The 21475-nt window shown below is 61.2% G+C and overlaps 3 protein-coding genes across 11 annotated transcripts in view; 2 read left to right on the forward strand and 1 right to left on the reverse strand.

Moving 5' to 3' along the window:
- GRINA (glutamate ionotropic receptor NMDA type subunit associated protein 1) overlaps positions 1–1367 on the reverse strand; it is a 3037-nt gene extending 1670 nt beyond the window's left edge. Inside the window, exons 1-2 of one of the 2 annotated variants that reach the window (XM_029202287.1) lie at positions 1240–1367; positions 1–257 (exon numbers count right to left, since the gene is read on the reverse strand). The exon at positions 1–257 is cut by the window's left edge and continues 158 nt beyond it. In XM_029202287.1, the coding sequence (XP_029058120.1) occupies positions 1–233 (233 nt within the window). In that variant the 5' untranslated portion in view covers positions 234–257; positions 1240–1367. Of the gene's footprint in view, positions 258–1142 lie in introns of both variants that reach the window. The other variant, XM_029202288.1, reaches the window with a different exon arrangement.
- PARP10 (poly(ADP-ribose) polymerase family member 10) overlaps positions 1–11190 on the forward strand; it is a 41352-nt gene extending 30162 nt beyond the window's left edge. Inside the window, exons 1-11 of one of the 6 annotated variants that reach the window (XR_003790731.1) lie at positions 716–844; positions 3869–4055; positions 4133–4387; positions 4460–4696; positions 4777–5360; positions 5471–5692; positions 5824–5920; positions 6109–6962; positions 7934–8135; positions 10305–10479; positions 10556–10573. Coding sequence is in view for 4 of the 6 variants with exons in the window: in XM_029202173.1 (XP_029058006.1) it covers positions 3875–4055; positions 4133–4387; positions 4460–4696; positions 4777–5360; positions 5471–5692; positions 5824–5920; positions 6109–6962; positions 10305–10479; positions 10556–10902 (2952 nt within the window). In the remaining 2 variants the exon portion in view is untranslated. Of the gene's footprint in view, positions 1–380; positions 845–3560; positions 3750–3868; positions 4056–4132; positions 4388–4459; positions 4697–4776; positions 5361–5470; positions 5693–5823; positions 5921–6108; positions 6963–7933; positions 8136–10304; positions 10480–10555 lie in introns of those variants that run through there. The other 5 variants (XR_003790732.1, XM_029202171.1, XM_029202174.1 and 2 more) reach the window with 5 other exon arrangements.
- Positions 11191–11582: 392 nt separating this feature from the next.
- The window catches only part of PLEC (plectin), a 58532-nt gene continuing 48639 nt past the window's right edge, over positions 11583–21475 (forward strand). Inside the window, exons 1-2 of one of the 3 annotated variants that reach the window (XM_029202119.1) lie at positions 11583–11644; positions 12896–13094. In XM_029202119.1, the coding sequence (XP_029057952.1) occupies positions 12902–13094 (193 nt within the window). In that variant the 5' untranslated portion in view covers positions 11583–11644; positions 12896–12901. Of the gene's footprint in view, positions 11645–12586; positions 13095–14786; positions 14949–21475 lie in introns of those variants that run through there. The other 2 variants (XM_029202118.1, XM_029202124.1) reach the window with 2 other exon arrangements.

The raw sequence follows: 21475 nt of genomic DNA on the forward strand, positions 1-21475 counted from the left end.
GGGCCCTGGGGGTAGCCTCCTGGGGGGTAGGGGCCCTGGGGGTAGCCCCCCTGGGGGTAGGGGCTGGGGCCCTGGGGATACCCTGGCTGGCCATAGGGGGAAGGCTGGAACGGGGGCTGTGGGTAAGGGGCCCCTGGGTAGGGAGGCAAGGAGGGCTGGGGCCCCCCAGGATATCCAGGGTTGGGGGGAGGATAGCTGTCCCCGGACACCAAGAAACTCTTTTCATGGGACATGGCCTCAGGTTCTGTGGTCTCCCCCTAGAGGACAGAGAGAGAACGGTTAGCCCTGAGGTGACAGGAACCAGCCAGGGGCCTCTCCACCTGCTACCGGGAAACGGGACAGAAGGAGGGGGTTTCGTGACCTTTGCCCCTGGGCTGTCCGGAGCCCGAGCTGGGGGGCCAGGAGAGGCGGGTGGGTATCGGGTGGCTGGCCGTGTGGCTTCAGGAGGGGCCCCTACAGGCCGACCCCAAAGATGGAGGAGAGGATGGACGAGGGGATGACTTTGGCAGCCTCAGAATTTTGGGCTTCTGCCGTTTCTTGCAAGCAACTGGAGGGGCCGTCTCACCGCTGCTGGCCTCTCCGGGTCAGAGCTCAGCGCGGGTCGGGGCTGGGGGCGCGGTCGGGGAGGTGCGGGGGTGTGCCCGGACCCTCCCCTTCACATCCCGCCCCTTAAGCAGCTTTAAGGGGCCAGAGCCGGCGGCTATTTCTATCCCAGGAAATCCCCACGCCATCTGTGACCAGCCAGAACCCTGACCACCCCCTCCAAGAGCAGGGCCCTAGCGTCCCTCGCTCCCGGGGTGGGGGCAGCAGGCCTGGATCGGCTGCCGGGGTGCCTGCCAGCGGGGTATGCCAGGAACAGCGGGTTGCGGGGGGGATGGGGCGGTGGGGGATGGAAGCGACCAGAGGGCGTGCGGGGGAACAAAGCGGACGTGGGGACGAGGCGGGTGGTGGCGGCGGCCACGGAACCCGCATCGAGGGCGGGGTGGGCCCTCCTGCCCGTTCGGGGGGCGCTCGGACCGCCCGTCCGGCTGTCGCCGCAGTGCGCCGCCCCCGCTCGCCCTGGGCCCTCCGGCTTCCCGGCCCCGCCGCCACCGCCCCCCGGCCCCCGCGGGCCGCGCGCCCGGCGGGACCGACTGACCCACCGCAACGCCTGTCTGCTGCGCAGGGCCCGCGCGGGGGCGGCAGTGGCCGGCCGGCTGAGCGAGTAGTCACGCTGCTGGGCTAGGGCCGGGGACTCACCAGTCGCGCGAGTCGCCTCAGGCCTGTGCGCCCGGTGTCCGCTGCGCGGCCGCGCGGTCGACGGCCGCTGTGCCCGCGCCCGCACCCGCACCCGCTCCGCGGCCGGCTGGGCTGGGCTTGCGCCTGCGGCTCGGGAGACGCAGCGGGGCCTTGTGACGGGGCGGGGCCGGCGGCGCGGGGGCGGGGCCGTGGGCTGGGCTCCGCGGGGAACGCGGGGGCTTCTCCCGGATGGACCCTACCCGACTGGGTTTCCCTGCTGGCTTCTTTCCGAGCCCCAGGCCCGAGACCCGCGTCCCGTCCTGTCCGCTGAGGGGTGGCCTTGGGCCGTGAGGGCTGTAGACCTCTGGAGGCTGAGACCTAGCCTCTCCAATTTGGGTCAGGGAATTTTGAGAAATTTATTCCTAAATCTGGGATTTGCTAAGTCTGACAAGCACTCTCCATCCCTCCTTGGCCTTAAAACTCCGCTTCCCCTTTCATCCAGGTCTATTCCAAATCAAGAGGCCTAATTCTTTAAATGCTCTATCCTCTCTAGGAAACTAGTCCAGGTCCCTACTAGACCAGTTATCCTTACTTGTCTTGATCACAGTACCACAAGCTGTAAGGGTGGCATTCTTAGCCCTGTTTCGCTGCTAAGGGGCTGAGGCTTAGAGATGCCCCAGGACTGGAGGCCAAGTTAAATTCCCTCGGCTTCAGCAGTCCTGAGGAAGTGCTGCCTGCCACCTCCAGGGACATCCCTGTGATGTGGTCCCCTGGAGCCCTCTGCAGGAGTGCCTGTCCACCTGGGGCCTAGGAATCTTACTGTACTTTCCGGCCTTTTGGACAGTGGCCTCTCCCAGGCCCAGCAGTGATTGGGAAGAGGCTCTGTCCTATGCAGCTGGTGTGCTGGTTCATCGTTGAACGGCGGGCCCCAGGGAGGGCAAACCCTGATCTGTACCTTTGCAGTTGTCCTTCATATAAATACCCCATGGTGGCTGATTTCAAGCGACCACCAGTTTAACAACTGATTCACAAAGACTCCTGAAAATTGAACAATGTAGTCATGATGTGAGTTGCTCCAGCACACTGCTGCCTGTGGTAGCAGGGATTGGTGTAATAAGTAAATTATACAGTATGTTAGAAGATTATGAGTTCCATGAGAGGAGAAAATATAGAGCAGGCAGGGATGACTTCAGGTTTTGTAGAACTAGAAGCTCATACAATTTGAGGGGTCTTTTTTTAAGAAAACTAATTAAAAATGACAAATGTGAAGTTGAGGCCAGGGCCCTAGGAGGGGCCCGTGCAAGTCACAGTTCCTGACGGAGGATGGGGGATGCAGGGGGGATGCAGCAGAAGAGACTGGGGCCCGGTCAATCCAGCCTGGCAGGTCCTCCAAAGGACTTTGGCTTTACTGTGGACCCAGCTGTAGCAGCTGTCAGTGCCACTTATAAGGCTCACGCTGCCCTCTGTTGAGGAGGGACAGTGCGAGTGGGCAGGAGTGGCAGAGAGAGATCAGTTAAGAGGTCAGAGTAGTGATCCAGGCAAGAGATGATGGAGGCTCAGATCAGGGTGGGGGCAGCCAGGGTGCTGGGTGTACAGCTCGGGGCACAGACTGGACAGGTCCTCAATTCCTTGGAGAAGTAGCAGGGCCAGAGGCTGGGTTTTAGTGGCTGAGGGATAAGTGGGAGGTGCGAGATGGAGAGCAGTGGGGGGCACAACTCTCTGAGAGGCTGGAAGCCAATGGAGCACGGGCAAGGGGGGTACTCGGCGTCAGCAAGAGGGATTGTGGACTGTAAAGGTGCAGCCGAGCATGAGGCTCCACGTCCCCTCTGTCACGGGGATGTGCTGCAGCAAGGCCCGTGAGCACAGCATCAGCCTCTTCTGGGGTCAGCCTTGGTGCGCCGCCACCTCCGCGGACAGTGTAGGCTGGGGAGGCGGGGAGGAAGCTCTTGTAGGTCAGGAGTGGGAACTGCCGACCCACCCTTGCGGGGTGGGAGGTCGGTCCCCTGTGTGTTGTTTAAGGGTGAGTGCGGGTGCCATCGCCCAGCTTGCTGGGGCGAGTTGAAAGCCAGCCTTAGCCAGGCCGGCCAGAGCCCCAAGGTGCTCATGCAGTGGGGGAGGGTAACACGGAGGCTTGAGGTCTTGAGTGGAGGGCGATGATTCGAGCCCCCCGTGTGGATTTACCAGGGAGGGTGACTGGCCGTACTGAGGTTCACAGGGCCAGGCCCACGGGAGTGGAGGACGGTGAGCCTACACGCGCCCCACCCTGCCAGCCACTGGGCTGAGGTCAGACAGGTGGGGCGGGTGGGCTGGGCAGAGGGCTGAGGAGCTGGGGGTGGGGCTGGAAAGTTCTGCAGGAGGGGCCTGAGAAGGGAAGCACCCGAGAGGCAGATGCTCTCCCCGGCACTGTGGGCCCCTCCCTCCCTCCGAGGGTTTCACTTTTGTTTTCTTGTCCCAGCCCTTTGGCTTTAGGGCAAAGGGGAAGGAGTCCGGCTGAAGGCCTAGGCTGCGGCGGCCCAGGCAGCTGGGGGAGCGTGAGTGCGGGATGTGGGCCAGCCCCACAGTGAGGGGGGTGCCAGGGAACGCTGCTCAGGGGCCTGCGAGGGGTGAGGCGGGGCTGTGGGCTGCTACCCCACCTGTTCCTTCGGCCCAGGCTGTGATGATGAGCGAGGAAGAGGCGGAGCTGGGGGCAGCCGTGGAACTCAGAGGCCTGCCCCCCGACATCCCAGACGAGCTGCTCACGCTCTATTTCGAGAACCGTCGAAGCTCTGGGGGTGGACCTGTGTCGAGTTGGCAGAGACTTGGCCGCGGGGGCATCCTCACCTTCCAGGAGGCTGCAGGTGAGTGGACCCATGCAAAGGGGCAGCCTGGGCCCCCATCGGCTGCCATCCCTGACACCCCCTCCCCCTGCCTGCAGATGCAGCGAGGGTCTTGGCCCAGGAGGAGCACACTCTGCACGGCGCTCGGCTGAGCCTGCGGCCAGCCCCACCACGCGCCCCTTCGCGCCTACTGCTCCAAGGACTGTCTGCTGGCACGGGACCCCAGCACCTGGAGCAGTATGTCCAAGCCCTGCTTTGTGCCGCAGGGCAGCCAGTGCAGCCGTGCCGTGCCCTGGCCAGTCCCCGACCAGACCGGGCCCTGGTGCAGCTGCCCAAGCCCCTTTCAGACGCAGGTGAGAGGCGGGATTGGGGCAGACGTGCCTTTCAGGGGAGATGCCCCGAGCTGACTTGCACCCTCCCCACAGAAGCCCGCGTCCTGGAGGAGCACGCCCAGTCCCTGGGCTTGAAGGGGGCTGAGGTCTCCCTGGCCTGGGTGCCTCAGGCCCGGGCGGTGCGTGTCGTGGGGGGCAACCCCCCTGCAGACCTGCTGCTGCTGGAGCTGTACCTGGAGAATGAGCGCCGCAGTGGCGGGGGGCCCCTGGAGGGCGTGCGCAGCCTGCCAGGGCACCTGGGCACCATCGCTTCCTTCCAGCAGTGGCAGGGTGAGTGGGGCTGGACAGGGCGGCCCACCCTCCCTATACCTTGGAGCCCTGACGACTTCTGTCCTTTCCCTTCCTCCAAGTGGCCGAACGGGTGCTGCAGCGGGCCCACCAGCTGCAGGGTTCAGAGCTGATCCTTGTCCCCCACTACGATGTCCTGGAGCCCGAGGAGCTCAGCGAACACACCAGTGGAGGGAACCGCTTGGCCGAGTTGGGGCCTGGGGCCCCCAAGCATGCTCTCCTGGAGGCTGGAGGGCCAGCAAGGGCACAGAATTGTGCAGGGAATGTGACATTGGGCTCTGAGGAGGCACCGGGGCAAACAGGAGCCTTGCTGAGGACAGGGCATCTCTGGGACAGGTCCTCTCTGGGACAGGCCAGGCCAGTCAGCTCCAGGCCCGTGGGGTCTTCAGAACAGGAGGGGTTGGTGAGCCCGGGGCCTACGGGGTCTCCAGGCCCAGTGGAGATTGCCGTGGAGTCTCTGGAGCAGGTGGTGTCAATGAGCCTGGGCCCTGTAGGGTCACCGGGGCAGGAGGGCCTGGTGGAGACAGTGCTGCCAATGGAGCTGGGAGCAATGCGCTTCATTCAACTCTATCATGAGGACCTTCTTGCTGGCCTGGGAGACGTCGCCCTCTTCCCACTCGAGGGATCAGATATGACTGGATTTCGGGTAAGCGACCCCTGAGGATTCCTCACCTCTACTACTGGGGGCTCTGGGTGCCTCTCCTGTGCCCCAAACCTGCCAAGTGCTCCTCCTCACCCCGCCCCGTGGTCCTGCAGCTCTGCGGAGCCCTGGCCCCATGCCAGGCAGCCGAGGAGTTCCTGCAAAGTCTGCTGGGCAGCGTGAGCTGTCACGTGCTGAGCCTGAAGCACCCAGGCAGTGCCAGGTTCCTGCTGAGCCCAGAGGGGCAGCACCTTCTGCGGGGGATGGAGGCTCAGTTCCAGTGCGTCTTTGGGACAGAGCGTCTGGCCAGGGCTGCCCTGGACACAGACCTGGGAGAGGTAGACATGGAGCCCTCCCCTCCCCTCCCCTCCCCTTTTTCACTCCTCAGCACCCCCGTACCTCCTCCACCCTTGCTCAGAGGCCTGGGAGGGGTATGTGTCTGGGGGGTACTGGCATTCTTTCCCAACAGGTGGACCCCACTGAGGCCCTACAGGTGCTCCCTGGCCAGTCCCACACCCTGTGGCCTCCAGACAGTACAGACGGTGGCCAGGAGAATGTGAGCCTAGGTAGGGCTCCTGGGGGACCCCGGCACATCCTGTGGCCCTTTCTTGACCTCACCCCCTGCTGCTCTGCCCTGTGACCGTATACCCTCTAACCCCGTCTCCATCTTCCACCCGGCCCCTGACTAGTCCTCTCCTTCAGCCCCATCCTGGCTGGACTTGACCCCTGACCCGGTGCCTCTCCCTGTCCCCAGAGGAGGTCCGAGAGCTGCTGGCCGCCCTGGAGGGCCTGGATGGGGAAGACTGGCTGCCACTGGAGCTGGGGGAGGAGAAGCCCGTGGGGCAGCCGGAGGAGGAGAAGACTCCCAGGGCTGGGGAGGGGCCCGTGGCGCCCCGCACCGGGGTGCCTGGGCGGCTGCAGGAGGAGGCTGAGCTGCAGCTGGCTCTCTGCCGCTCACTGGAGCCACAAGGCCAGGTGGCTGAGCGGGAGGAGGCTGTGGCGCTGCAGTGGGCCCTGGCCCTCTCCCTCCAGCCGCCCCCGCTGGAGGAAAAACCGGAGCCCCGGGGTGGGGGGCCTGGTAGCTGGGCCCAGCTGGAGGTGCACGCGGCCTTTGAGCAGGATATGGATGAGCTGGACCGGGCCCTAGAGGCGGCCTTGGAGGTGCACCTCCGGGAGGAGACGGTGGGGCCCCAGGGCTGCGTGCTGCCCGCGGAGCTGTGCGCCCACCTGGAGCGGCGCCACGGCGTGAGCGTTGCCCTTCGTGGTGACCGCACCGTCCTCCGTGGCTTTGGGACCCAGCCCACCCATGCGGCCCACCACTTAGCAGCGCTGTGGGCTGGCCCCCGGGATCAGAGCTTGGCCTTTCCCTTGGAGGCTTCGGGCCCCACCTGTGAGTCTGCAGCCCGCATGGCGGAGGGCAGGGTGGACCGGTGCCCCAGGCATGGCCCGCACCCCCTTTCTCCCTGTGTGTCAGTGCCACAGCAGAGGCCGAGGGAGCCCTTGGGCAGGCTGGAGTGTGTGGCCGAGAGCAGCAGTGAGTTCCATACGGTAGTGCAGGCCTTCTACGACACACTGGACGCTGCTCACGGCAGGATCCGTGTTGTCCAGGTGAGTCCACGCCCTGCCTTGCCAGCCTCTGGCCTCCTGGGCTCCTGGCACCATCTTGGCCTTGCAGAGCCTGTGGGCTATCACTCTTGCCTACGTCAGGATCAGCTGGCCAGAAGCTGCCCAGCAGGCTGAAAGCTGTTCGGGGGCAGGGGAGCACCAGGGCTCCGCAGCCCCGTTCCCTGCCCGAAGTGTGTTCACGAGTGTGCGGCCAGAGAGACATAAGGCTGTAGAGCTTACGGGGTCCCAGCACAGGTCCCCACTTCGCCGGTTACAGCCCGATGCCGGCCACAGTTTCTTCCTCTAGAACATGGGGTGGTGATGCCATCTCGTGGCTACTGTGAGGATGACTCATTCCCCCAGTTGTCCCGGGTGCTGTTCTGGGGCCCATCTGCCTCCCAAGGGGTCCGCTCCAGCAGGAAGAGGGCTGGCTGCAGCGAGGCAGCCTCCTCCTACATTTTCACTTGTTGAATGTGGCAACTCTGAGCACGGTTGGGTTGCGGAAAGGGCTGGGCACCACGGGTGGGGGACCCGAATGAAGCTCTGGGAGCCCCAGTGAGCCCTGGCCACCCAGGCAGGTGGGAAGCAGAGGCTGAGAAGGAGGGGCTTAGAGGCGGGGTGCTGGAGGCAGCGAGGGCCGGAGCGCCTGCAGGGCCGGAAGGAAGGACTGAGGAGGGGCTGTGCGCCAGGCAGGGGTGGAGAGCGGCGGGAGGTGAGAGCTGGGCCAGGCTGAAATGAGCTGGCTGCAGAAGCGAGGGGGCAGAGAGGAGCTGGAGCAGAGTGCAGGGCTGAGTGCTTCCGGCTCAGGGGAAGGAATCTCGTGGTGGTGGAGAGCTGGGCTCACGGTGCGTGGGAAGCCAGGTGGCCCTCTTGACGCACCAACTTGTGGGTGGGTGGGCCTGGGGGCAGGGGGCGGTGAGCAGCAATAGCAACCCGGATCTGTTCAGATACGCAGACCCTCACGCCTTTCCCAGACCGGGCCCAGTCCGCCACCAGCAGCACCACCAGCGCTTTCCTGGGGATGACCACTGTAACTCTGGGTGGACTTAGGAGCTGTCACTTCTGCACTTGGAGAGAGGAGGACGCCCTGCACTCATGCCTCGCGCTCCTCCCGAGGCTCTGTTAGTCAGTCACGTGCGCTTGATTCTTCTAGCAGGACCTGTGTGACTTTACGTGGTACGCTTGAGTCTTTTTTCCACTTAACGATTTTAGAGACTGTTTCTTGCCTCCCTGCACGGAAGATCAGGAGAATGGGCTTCCCTTCCCCCTTTCACCTCCTCCTCCCTCTTCCATCTCACAGTTTGGCCAGTGACATTATTTTTAAGTTGGCAAGGTTGACAAACGTCATCTTCTATTCTGCATGGCATGCTTCTATTCTAAGCATGAAGCTCCATACTTGGGCCATAGGTTGATCGAAATATAATGACAATGAAAAAATATTTACCACTGGACCAGAGAGGAAAGGGGGAAATGAAAAACCTAGTTATTGAAACCATGTTGCATGAAAGAGAATATTCTAGGATTCAAGGACTAATGGCTCTTTTTTTTAATAATAGACTTATTTTATTTATTTATTTTATAGGCTGCGTTGGGTCTTCGTTGCTGTGCGCGTGGGCTTTCTCTAGCTGCAGCGAGCTGGGGCTACTCTTCGTTGCAGTGCACGGGCTTTTCATTGCGGTGGCTTCTCTTGTTGCGGAGCGCAGGCTCTAGGCCTGCAGGCTTCAGTAGTTGTGGCATGTGGGCTTCAGTAGCTGTGGCTCGCGGGCTCTAGAGCGCAGGCTCAGTAGCTGTGGCGCACGGGCTTAGTTGCTCCGCGGTATGTGGGATCATCCCGGACCAGGGCTTGAACCTGTGTCCCCTGCACTGGCAGGCAGATTCTTAACCACTGTGCCACCAGGGATGCCCAACTAATGGCTCTTGATTTTGTTTACTTTCTTTGTTTTTCTCTGTGGTGCTTGGCTGCTGGCTTACTCTTGGTGACCGTGTCACCTTCTTGCATAGATTCCTTTTCTGTGTAGTAAAAGTATCTCCTTGAGTGAGTAGTCAACATTTTGGACTTTTAAATGTGTTTTGCCTTTTGCAATTAGAAGTAATTTGCAACTATAATTTGATATTGGTATTTTTTTCAAACAAAAGATGCTATGTGTTTATTAAGATATTTCTGTTAACTTAAGCACAGCTGGTTCTTGCATACCTTAATCTGTCCTTATTTTGTCCTCACCATTAATAGTTTGGTTGGATATAGGGTTCAATATCAAAATATGTTTTCCTTCAGATCTTTTGAGAGACTTAACTCTTTTTGTTTCCTCCTTAAAATTTTTTGTTCTTGGAAAGGCAAGAAAAAAAAATCCTTCTATGGTCTCTTAGCATCCAATATTGCTGGTGAGGACCCCAATATGAAAACGTGGGTTTTTTTCCATGTCGACTTTGGGGTGTGTGTGTGTGCACGCGTGCGTCTGGACGCTTGTAGACTTCTCTTTCACTTTGAAGGTTGAAGTTTTCCCAGCAGGTAGGTGCCTTTCCACATTGTCTTTGGCATTTTATGGCAAGATCCTTTCCATCTGAAGATGCTCCCTTCAGCTCAGGCAAACTGTCTTCCATTAAGTCCTCACTTGCTCCCATCACCTGTTGGGTGTCTTCTTATGGAGCTCCTATGACTCAGATCATAGAGCTCCTCCCCCCTCCCTCATCTGTCCTCTCACAGTTCCCAACTCTTTTCTTTAGCTTTGCACTCTGAGTCACTTCCTGAACTCCATCTTCATTATCTTCTTATTATCCACACCCACTGGATGCAGTTCAGCAATTCCATTCTTAATGTAAGAACTCTCTAATTTTCAGACTGTTTCTTTTTCACAGTAGGTCGTCTTGTTTCATGGATATAATATTCATTTGCATCCCTCTGAAGTGACTAGTTAGAATTTCTTTAGAAACTTTTTGGGTCCCTGAGTTGGCTCCTCTTCGGTTGACTACTGGGTTGGTCACCTTGGTCTCCCATCACTGAGAGGTCCGGGGCGTCTCCTGGTGTTGGGAATGAAGTCCTGCGGGCAATGCAGGCGGGCGGCTCAGCTTTTCTCTGCAGAGGCCTGGCTGTGGGTGCAGGGTTCTGGTGAGTGGATGGGTTGCCTACCCGCAGACCCCCCTGGAAGCCCTCCAATGCCACTTGGGGCTCCGTGGAGGTGGCGAACGTCCGCCTAATATCTGCTACTGGGCAGAGCATGACAGGAGCTGTGAGGTCTCCCCAGGCCCTGAACTCCTCCAGGAGAGGGCTCTTGATTTCTGGGCTCAGCCCTGTGCCCTGTGGCCCAGGGGATACAATAGCCTGGTTCTGACCAAGGCCGCCCGCAGGTGGAGCGTGTGTTGCACCCGCTGCTGCAGCAGCAGTACGAACTGCACCGGGAGCGCCTGGAGCAGTGCTGTGACCGGCGGCCGGCGGAGCAGGTCCTGTACCACGGCACGTCGGTGGCCACCGTCCCGGACATCTGCGCGCACGGCTTCAACCGCAGCTTTTGCGGCCGCAACGGTGAGGCCTGGGTCCCTGAAGGGGCGCGGTCTCTGCCCACCGTAACCACCCTGACCCCTGTGCCTCCCCCCCGCAGACACGCTCTACGGACAGGGCGTGTACTTCGCCAAGCGCGCCTCCCTGTCGGTGCTGGACCGCTACTCGCCCCCCGACTCCGAGGGCCACAAGGCGGTGTTCGTGGCGCGGGTGCTGACCGGCGACTACGGGCAGGGCCGCCGCGGGCTGCGGGCACCCCCCCCGCGGCCCCCCGGCCACGCGCTCCTGCGCTACGACAGCGCGGTGGACTGCCTCCCCCGGCCCAGCATCTTCGTCATCTTTCACGACACCCAGGCGCTGCCCACTCACCTCATCACTTGCAAGCACATGTCCCGGTATCCCCCTGGAGACCCCCCTGAGCTCTTGAGCAACTCCCCAGCCACCTAACCCTAGACGCCCCGCCCCCTCGGCCCAGCCGCTGGCCTCCTGCTCCCCAGGCTCCCCGCTCCGCACAGCCCCACCGCCCCCTCCCCCGCCCGAGCTGCCCCCGGGGGCGCCCCTGCCTCCTGCAGTGGTGCCCATAGGGGCGGCCGGGCGAGGACGGCTTGGGCAGGGTTCCCCGCCCCCACCCACCCCCGGGCCGGCCCAACCACCAGGGGTCAGCAGAGCCCAGGAGGAGGGGGGCCGGCCCTCGCCCGAGCGCGACCGTGTTGTTTGAATAAATGTGTACGTGAAACCAGGCGGGGGGACCTGCGAGCTTCGGGTCCGACCTGTTTGCGGGGGTGGCTAGGGGCGGGGGCCGGGGCGCAGAGTCCGCTGGTGCTTTGGGGCGGCCCTGGGCAGCCGGCAGAGGCCGGACCCGGCGCGCACCCGAGCGACCCCGCGTCGCCTTAGTGTCACGCACGCTCCGCTTCCCTAACGACGTCTCCTTGCCGACCGCCCCGCCCTCTGCGCGCGGGGAGGGGGCCGTGCCGGGCAGTGGGGGTGCGCGCGGGGGACGGTACCCGGGAGAAGCCGCGCTCGCGCTCAGGCCCCGCGCGCACTCGGACGCAGGGGCCGCACGGGCGGCGCTCGGTTCGCGGCCGGGGCGGGGCTCCGGGCTCGCCCCGCCCGCGCAGCCTGCGCAGCTCTCTCGGCAGAGCCGTCCGGCCGCACTGGCCGAGCCCAGCGGAGCTGAGCCACCGGGCACGTAAGACCGGGGCCGGGACAGAGAGGCGCGCGGCGGGCGGGAGCCGCGGGGTGGGGTAGGGGCTCTCCCTCCGCAGGCATCGCGGAACCAGAGGCTGCGTCGCTGCCCATCCTCCCTCGGGAGGACGCCACCTCCGCGCGCGGAGACTGCGGAACTGGACGGGCGGTGCCCGGGGTGTGGGCAGGAAAGGCGGTTGGGGTGGTGCGGCTGGCGGTGGGGCGCCGGGCGGGGGGCTGGAGCGGAGGCGCCTTGCGGACGGGCTGTAGGGGGCGGGGCAGGGTGGCCCCCAGCTCGGTGCCCGCCGTCTCCTCCCCAGCCCTTAGCCTAGGGGCGGAGGCACAGAGCCCACATTGTGCCCCCGCGCCAGCCCGGCCCCGCCGGGACAGAGCCGCATTCACCTCCTGCACGGCAGCGCTTGTGGGGCCCGGGAGCTGAGGGGCGTGCACGCGCGGGTGTGGGTGCCCCGCGGCAGCTCCGCGCAGAGCGGGCCGCTGGAGGGGCAGCCCGGGCTCCCACCCAGCCTTGCGGCAGCGCAGCTCCCGCGGCCCACGCTGATGCGGCTCTGGCTATTTATAGGCGTTCACTGCGGAGACCGAGGTGGGACTGCGCGGGGGCTGGGCTGGGGTAAGGCGACGGGGAGCGCTATTGGCTCAGACAGCTTGGAGGTAGAGCCAGTGTGCGAGGTGCGGGGTCTGGGAGGGGAGGGCAGCAGCCAGTGCTTCCTCATGGCCTGGCTTGCTTGCTGAGTCGAGGAGTAGAGGAGATGGGGTCCAGGTTTGGGATGGAGGGATCGGAGGCCAGTGTCCGAGTGACGGGGTGGCGGGGGGGATCTGTCCTCTGATTGGGTGAACCCCTGGGTGGCAGCGTGGAGGGGTCAGTGTTTGGGTGACTAAGAGAAGAGAGTGGCAGTGAATGTTGGGGGGTGGGGGGTATCAGTGTCCCAGTGATAGACTGGAGGGAGTGAGGTCAGTGTCTTGGGGGGGGGGTCTCCGTGTGGGTATCGGAGGAATGAGCTGGAGCGGGTGAGGCCAGCTGTGGATGGCTGCAAAGGGTTGTCCGTGTCTGGGTTGAGAGGGTCGGGGTTCAGTATGTAGATGAAGCGGGACATAGGAGCGGTGTGGGTGTCAGTGTCCAGATGACAGGGTGGATGGGGTGGGGTCCATGTTTAGGTTAAGAATGTGGTGGTCGGTATGCAGTATCCCCCCCATACACGGTGGTGTGACACCCCCTCCCCCCCTGCTCCCTCTCCAGGAGGCCATGTCGGGCGAGGACCACGAGGTTCGGGCAGTGGTTGAGGATGGCTCCAACGGAGGCAGTGGCTCGCCCAGTCCTGGGGACACACTGCCCTGGAACCTGCAGAAAACACAGCGGAGCCGGCTAAGCGGAGGTGGCCCTGGGGGGAATGGGAGTGTCTTGGACCCTGCCGAGCGGGCAGTCATCCGCATTGCAGGTAACGACGCTGAAGAGCTTCGGCTGTCCAATTCATAAACATTTGCTTATTGACTGAGCACGTGCTGTGTGCTCTGTGCAGGTATAGGACTGGGATGAGAGACGTGAGGGTGATCTGCGGGTCAGAGAGGGCCTCTCCTGTCCCAGGTGGTTGCAGACAGCACAGCGCCACCTGCTGGCTCCACCCGGTCAGCTGCATGAGGCCTGAGGTTGAGCTTGCTGAGTTGGCACCATCATTGGTCTCAGGACAAGGGTCCAGTGCCCAGATGTGATGATGACACTTTCTTGAGATCCTGCGGCAAAGCCGCCTTCGAGGCCCCTGGTCTTGGCTGCCACCATGGGGGTGGGGTGGGTAGAAGCATATAGGAGCAGAACAGGAGGGGCCACCTGGTTGGCGAGAGCCCCAGCCCCTCCCTGAGCCAGGGTCCGGCCTTGCCCTCTAGTAGCTGCCATTCTTGCGGGGAGGATGGGGAAGGCCCAGTGCAAGGCCCCTGACAGTGTCGGGCTGGCAGCTGGACAGTGGCTCCTCCCTTTGGGAAGTAGGTGACCTAGGGCTTGAGGCTATTGGGCAGGGCGTGCTGGGAAGGGAGGAGCCAGCTGAGGGTCTCTGGATCAGCCTGTGGACTACTGACCCTGTCCCGTCGGCTAGGACAGAATGATGATGAGGGTCTGGGGGATGGGCTGACCCTGCAGGGGACCGGGAGGGTGGACCGAGGTGCGTGGGAAGAGGCCTGGAACCCCAGTGCTGGGCGAGGATGGTGGCGGGGGCAGCAAGGAACTCTGTGGGTGGAAGCACAAGCAAGAGCTTGTGGGGACGCAGGGGAGCGGGACAGCGTGAGGGGAAACCTTACCGTCTGCCCCACCCCCGGGAGCCGGTGTGGACATGGCACGAGACCGCCAGTCCTTTTCACATGTCACATCGGGATGTTAAAGGACGAGGTTCTTTTTCACTCACGTGAAAGTGAACCCTAAATGTCCTCTCGCAGCCCTGGACCCTCTTCACTAGCAGGCCCTGCGGGAGCTCTTTGTGTACGCCTGGCGACCCTCTTAGCCCTGAGCCCTGGAAGTGGGGCTTCTGGCCACAGTGTTTGTGGCATTTCCAGTTAGAGGAACACTGCCGGGGGCATTCTGGAGAGGGCATTTCTCAACACTGGGAGATGGGGGATTGCCAATCTGATGGGTGGCAAAGAATTTGGTTTTTTTTTTAACCAATCATTTTTCCTTCTGTAAATTCCCTATTTCGGTCCTTTTATTCGTAGTTAAGTTTTTGTGTGTAAGGGTTTCATGTTGAAGATACCTACTCCACCTCCCAGGTTGTAATAGAAGGATCCTAGGTAGCGGCGGTTGGAGCAGAAGGTGGGGGTGGCGGCCAGGTGAGGTCGCTGGGTCTGGCAGGGTGGTGGAGAGCTCGCGGCTGGGGACGGAGGGAGCCCCTGCAGCGCCGGGTGCGGAGAACTCGGGCTGTCGGCAGGCCGGCGACTGGGGCGGGGGCGGGGAGGGGGTGTGCGCCCGCCGGGACGGGCGCGGGACGCAGAGTCGTAGCCTCCCAGCCCGCTCCGCTGCGGCTGCCGAGCCGACGCCGGGAGGCGCCCGGGCGCGCTGCCGCCTCTCCCCCGGGCCCCGCCCGCCCGTGGGGCATCCTGGGTGCGGGGCGGGGCGGGGGCGGCCCCTTTAAGCGGCGCGCGCGGCCGCAGGGACCGAGTGGCCGCCGGGGGCAGGAGGCTCGCTCTGCGCCGCAGCGCTCCGCTGTGTCCCGCGCCTGCCGCCGGCATGGCTGCCCTGCTGCCGCCTCGTCCGCCGCCCGACGAGCAGGACTTCATCCAGGCCTACGAGGAGGTGCGGGAGAAGTACAAAGGTACGGCGCCCCCGCCCCCCCTGCGGGCTGCCTGCCGTCTGGCCGGCCCTGACAGGTCCTCCGGCCGGACAGTCCGGCCTCTGACACCTCGTCCGCGGTAGTCGTCCCGATCGGAGCCCAGCCCCGCCCCCCGCCGCCAGCCTCGCTCGACCCGCGCGGCCGCCGGTCCCCGAGGAAGAGGCAGCGCGCTCGGCGGAGCCCCATAGTCATGTCCTTAATAGGCATCGTGCGGCGTGGGTGGGGTGGGTGGGGTGGGCCGCCCCGCCCCGGCCAATGTCCTGTGTCCGGAGTCTGTGCACAGCAGACACGTGGTTCAAGGCAGAGCTGTCCTCTGCCTCTCAGCTAGGTGCTTCCCCCAGGGGTGCGGGTGGCTGCCACTGCCTGGCAGTGTGGGTCGCATAGTTGCTGTCTTTCCTCACCTCCCCTAGTTGGTGAGCACCTAGGCCACCACCCACCTTGGCAGGGACTCCTGTTACGCCCCTCTACTGTTCCCTGGGGAGCAGCTGTGGGCTGGGGAAGTTAGGGCGACCCCCTCCTCCTCTTCAGAGGAGCCACTCTGTGCCTTTGGCAGAACCCCCTGGCCCTGCTGCACACCCCCTCGGGCCTCTGGACCTGCCCAGGCCTTACTGCTGTCAGCTGCCCACAGCCCAGCTGCCTGGGGCGCTGGGCTCTGAGCAGGCGTGGACACAGCCCTGGCTCCTGGCCCTCAGAGGCTTAGAGAGGGTCGAGGTGGGGCCCTGGGCAGAGCTGACCCAGAGCAGGTCCCAGCTCCACATGGCTGGTTATGCTGGCTCTGCCCCCAAGGGCAGTTCAGGGAGAGAGGTCCTGCTGGGACCTTGCCTGGAGCCTGGGCAGCCGCAGTCCATCCACTGACCTCACCCAGGCAAGCAGGGGAGGTTTCACGGGGCCCAGGGCTCGCCTCCACCAGGCAGTCCTCCACTCACAGCTTTCCTGGGTCCAGGGCGGTAGATGTGCTGTGTGCTTCTCCTTGTCAGCTTCTCCTTGTCAGCACTGTGGTCGCCGATCCGTTGCCTCTGTGACCAGTTCGCTGGGGCCCGGTAGAGACACTCGTGACAGTGGGCTCCTGAGCCTGACCGCCGCACCTGCAGGGAGGGAGGGTATGCCTCTGGAGGGCTGGCCTGGCCTGGGAGGGTCCATCTGGACAGGTCCAGGGCAAGGAAGCAGCTGCCCACTGGGCCACAGCTCTCCTGGCAAACCCCAGGACGAAACTGGTTATGAACTGGCCACTCTAGTGAAAGTGGGGACACTTACACAGAATGACTAGTGCTTTGTTCCAGCATCTTCCTCGGTCAGATAACGTCGCAGGGCCGTGTGTGGTTCCAGAGGCTGTCAGGGCATCAAGGTGAAGCATCCCAGCCTGAGGAGCTGTGTCCCTCTACTCCCGGGATGCCAGCCCATCTCTCAGGAGTGAGTCCTGACAGGACCCTGTGGGCTTCCAGGGTGGCTGTGAGGGCGCATCGGGCTGCCGTGGCCCGTGCCCCCTCCCGGGCTCGCCTGGTTCCTGCCTGCGGGTGCTGGGGCACATGCCCAAAGTGGACTGGCCACTGCCACGGTGAAGCCCCCCTAGCGTGTGGCACTGGCCCGAGGGCGGGTGAGAGTGGCGAAGTGGGAGCGTAGGAGCCGGGGACGGCTGAGCGGGGCCGAGGGGAGGGGAGGCTTCTGGGGTACCCCGTGTCACCTCCCCTCCTGGCTTGAGGCAAGGGAATGGGGGGGCGGGGCTGTGCCTGTGGCTGGGCCGGGGCCACTGCCAAGGCCCAGGAGTGGCCTAGAGGAGCAGAAACGGCCAGGCTATGGGCCGCGGCCTGATCCTGTGAGCCCCTTGGGCCTCCTGGAGGCCTGAGGCCCTGGCCCATCCTGCCCCAGAGAGGAGGCCGCCCCTAGTGAGGGAGCAGAGCGAAGCCCCTGATCCCACCGCCATTGGGTGACTGCTGGGGGCTGGGGGGGCGCCGCAAGCACTAGCAGGCTCTGCCCTCGGGGACCCCTGGCCCACCGCTGGGCCCACGAAGGGCCCTGGCTTCTGCCTCCTGGCCTCTTCCCCGCACCTGCACGCGCCCCCAGCCCCACCTTTGCCCTGCTCGCGCTCGTGAGATGCACTTGCCCATCTGCCTCCAAGACCCAGCTTCTTCGCCCCTCACCTTTATGTCCCCCCACCCCACAGCAGTGGAGGTGTCACTCCCCAGCTCTCCCTCTGGAAATCCCCAGTCCTCCCCACTGGGCCCTGCTCCTTCCAGAACAATCTCCACTTCCTGTCTGCCTGAACCGCTTGCCCCTCCCCATCCTCCCTGCCTTCGCTCCAGGACAAATTCCTGCGGGGCTGAGGCCACCTGGGCCTGTGGTTGGAGAGCTCCCTGTGGGCTGGCCGGGGTCTCCAGAGCCTGGCCTGCGACAGTTACGGAGGCAGGGCGCCCGGGGGAGCCCAGGGGGGCCTGTGGTCCCGGTGTACGGGCTGGGCTGGGGGCGGGGGCGAGAGTTCGGGTGCGGGGGAAGGGTATGTGGGGAAGGAGCCCCCCAAGCTTCTGAGGCAGCTCTTTGCATGCAGGGCCAAAGGCCTGTCCAGGCGGACAGGGCATGAAGTACAGGGCAGGGCGTGGGGAGCGCCAGCGGGAGTGTCTGGGCGGCGTGTGTAGACTTCAAGGTTGTGTCATCAGGGCTGGGAGCAGAGTCAGTGTGGATGGGGGTGGGGAGGGGCAGTGGGTGTAGAGAGGGGAGGGCAGAGGGGAGGAATGTTGGTGGGGTGGGGGTTTGGGGGGGGCAGGTGCTCCAGGCAGGGCTGGGGTAGGGAGCCTGCAGGAGGCACCCACCTGGAAGGCCTGCGTTGGTCTAGAGAAGGTGGGGCTGGAGAGGCGGGCGGGGGTGGGGAGTGTCAGCGCATCTGCAGGGCACGTGCTTTCTTTAAGACTCAGCTGGAAGGGTTCCCCCACCTCCCTGTCAGGCCCTGGGCCTGCCTGGTGCCATTGCGCCTGACGTCCTCCTCACGTGTCCCACCGTCTCCCGTCCTGGACTCTGAGCTTGGTTATCTGTGTCCCTGGCACCAGCCCCAGGCCCTCAGCCAGCACTTGCAGGGTGCCTGCATGGGTGAGTGGGTGAGAGCATGGGGTGTCATCCTTGGCGGCCAGAGCTCAGCTGGCAGGATCAGAGGCTGGCAGTTGGGCTTTTGGTCTGTGTTTATGGTCAAAAGCAAAACGTGCTGGGACTTCCCTGATGGTCCAGTGGCTAGGACTCTGTGCTCCCAGTGCAGGGGGCCCAGGTTCGATCCCTGGTCAGGGAACTAGATCCCACATGCTGCAGCTAAGAGTCCACATGCTGCAACTGGAGACCCCGCATGCCTCAACTAAGACGCAGTGCAGGCAAATAAAGAAGTAAATACTAAAAAAAAAAAAAAAGCAAAACATGCTAGAAACAAACAAACAAGCATTTTGGAAGTATATGAAGAAAAAAGGTCAAAGTCACACCTTGGGCCCCTAGTCTCACTGGCTGGGGTGACCATAGTGTGTGTGTGTGTGTGTGTGTGTGTGTGTGTGTGTGTGAGAGAGAGAGAGAGAGAGAGAGAAAGAGAGGGAAGGAGAGGGAGGGAGGGAAAGAATTCAGTGGTTTTTAGTGTATTAATAGACTTGTGAAACGGTCAGCACAACCCATTTCAGAGCATTTCCATTCCCAGCCCCTGGCAAACGCTGGTCTACTTTAGGTCCCTATGGATTTGCCTATACTGGATATTTCATATAAATGGAATCATACAATTTTGTGCCTGGTTTCTTTCACGTAGCATAATGTTTTATCCATGTCACAGTGTGTACTGGTTCTTCATTCCATTTCATGGAATAACATTCCATGGTATGGATAACCTGCATTTTGTTTATCTCTAGATAGGTTGATGGCTATTCGTGTTGTTTCCACCTTTTGGCTATTATGAATGTGCTGCTATGAACAGTGGGCCAGTTTTTGTGTGGATGTATGTTTTCATCTCTCTTGGATATATACCAAGGAGTGGAATTGCTGGAACATGTGATAATTCTATATTTAACTATTTGAAGAACTGTCAGATTGCTTTCCACAGCAGCTATACCATTCTACGATCCCATGAGCAGTGTATGAAGCTTCCAATCTCTTCACATCCTCACCAGCACTTATTATCTGCCTTTTTGATTATAGACATTTAGTCCTAGTGGGTGTGAAGTGGTTTCTCTTGATTTTGATTTGCATTTCCTGATGACTAATGTTGAGCACCTTTTCTTTTGCATATTGGTTATTTCTATGTCTTCTTTCCAGAAATGTCTATCCAGAGGCTTTGTCCATTTTTAAATTGGGTTTTTAGCTTTTTATTATTGAGTTGTAAGTGTTCTTCATGTATTCTAGATATAAGTCCCTTATCAGATAGATATGGTTTGCAAAAATATTTTCTGATTCTATGGGTTGACTTTTTATTTTTTTGATGGTGTCCTTTGGAACACAAAAGATTTTAATGGTGAGTTCAATTTACCTATTTCTTTCTTGGTTGCTTGTGCTTTTAGTGTCATATCTAAGCACTATTGCCTATTTCAAAGTCATGAAGATTTATGGCAATATTTTCTTCCAAGAGTTTTATAGTTTTAGCTCTTACATTTAGGTCTTTGATCTATTTTGAATTAATTTTGGAGTATGGTGTGAGGTAGGGGTCCAACTTTATTTATTTATTTATTTTTTAACTGTGCCTTGAGGCTTGCTGGGTCTTAGTTCCCCAACCGGGGATTGAACCCGGGACCCCCAGCAGTGAGAGTGCTTAGTCCTAACCACTGGACCGCCACATAATTACCCCAACTTTACTCTTTTGCACGAGGATACACAGTTGTTCCTGAACCATTTGTTGAAAAGATTATTCGTTCCCCATTGAATGGTCTTGGCACCCTCATGCTTTTTAATGGGTACTATGTGTTCCATTGCATGGAAGTATCTCTGCTTGTTTATCTGGTCCCTTTACATGAACATGTGGGCTTATCATTAAAAATGATTGTATTTCTAAATTGTCCTCTGGCGTAGATGAGCCAGCAGATACAAGGCAGACTAGTTCCAATCCCTTGCCAATTGATGGATGAGAAAATTCTAATTTGTTTTAAGTTGCATTCTTTGACTAAGTGATCATCATTTCATAGTTACTCACTCTTTGTATTGAAAAGCATTGTTCATTTCTCTGTAAAGTGTTTTGTTTTGAATTATAAGAGTTCTTTATTTATTATGACTGGTAACTTCCTTGTGTGTTATCAGTGTTTCTAATTTTTCTTTCAGTTTGTTACATTTTTTAAAATAAATTTATTTATTTATTTATAGCTGCATTGGGTTTTCATTGCTGCACGCGGGCTTTCTCTAGTTGCGGCGAATGGGGGCTACTCTTCGTTGCGGTGCGCGGGCTTCTCATTGCGGTGGCTTCTCTTGTTGCGGAGCGCGGGCTCTAGGTGCGCAGGCTTCAGTAGTTGCGGCGCATGGGCTCAGTAGTTGTGGCGCGTGGGCTCTAGAGCGCAGGCTCAGTAGTTGTGGTGCACGGGCTTAGTTGCTGCGCGGCATGTAGGATCTTCCCGGACCAGGGCTAGAACCCGTGTTCCCTGCATTGGCAGGTAGATTCTTAACCACTGCGCCACCAGGGAAGCCCAACAAAGAGGATTTTAAATATCTTTTCTCCTGCCTAACTCAGCTTCCCGAGGGCAAGGTCTGTGTCCTGTTGCACCTCCTTAATGTGGTTTGAAAATGAGCAGGTGAATGGGAGGGAAAGTGGACCCCGAGCTGGACCCCTGCAGAAACCCAGACCCCAGACTGGGCTGCCACAGAGTGGGAGTGGAAGTGGGGGTGGGGAGCAGCGGGGGTGGGGTGGGGGGGTGGGGGGTGGAGTGGTGCCTCTGCAGCAGGGGCGGTGGAAGAACAGGAGCTTAGCTTGGGGGCAAATAAACTGAGATGATCGTTGAGCCGGGCACCATGTGAAGACTCGAGTTGCTGGGGGACCAGGCTGGGCACTGTGCTTGGGGCCCTCGCGGTGTGGGGGGAAAGCCTGAGGCAGAGGGGGAGCCTTCCCCAGGGGGTGGTCCGGGCAGCCCAGTGAAAGGGAAGGAGCGATGAACCAGGAGCCGGCTGCCCTTAGAGCGCCTGGCGTGGTCATAAGGGATATCGGGACCTTAGGGAGACTGTTTGGGGGTGTGGTCAGATTGGGGGTGCCAAGGGGTGTGTAGGAAGTGAGAAGGGAGGTGGAGACGGTGAGGGGTCCGGCAGTATGTGAGAGGGAGACCGCCATCCAGGACGGGGCAGTGACCCGGAGGCCGAGCTGTCAGCAGAATGCAGCCTGGGCAGAACACTGGCTGGCAGGGGCCTGGGTGGCCCGAGTGCTGTGTGACCCTTCTCATTTGCCCAACCGCACATGCTGGGGGTGGGTGTGACAGTCCCTTGCCACCCAGGGCCCTGTGGTTCAGAAGGGGTAGAGGCTTCTACAGGTGTGGGGATGGGAAGGCGTGGGGGAGGGAAGGCGTGGGGGAGGGGAAGGCGTGGGG

Source organism: Monodon monoceros, unplaced genomic scaffold (genome assembly GCF_005190385.1).
Source record: "Monodon monoceros isolate NGI ecotype Baffin Bay Population unplaced genomic scaffold, NGI_Narwhal_1 Super_Scaffold_5, whole genome shotgun sequence".
Classification (NCBI taxonomy): Eukaryota; Metazoa; Chordata; class Mammalia; order Artiodactyla; family Monodontidae; genus Monodon; species Monodon monoceros.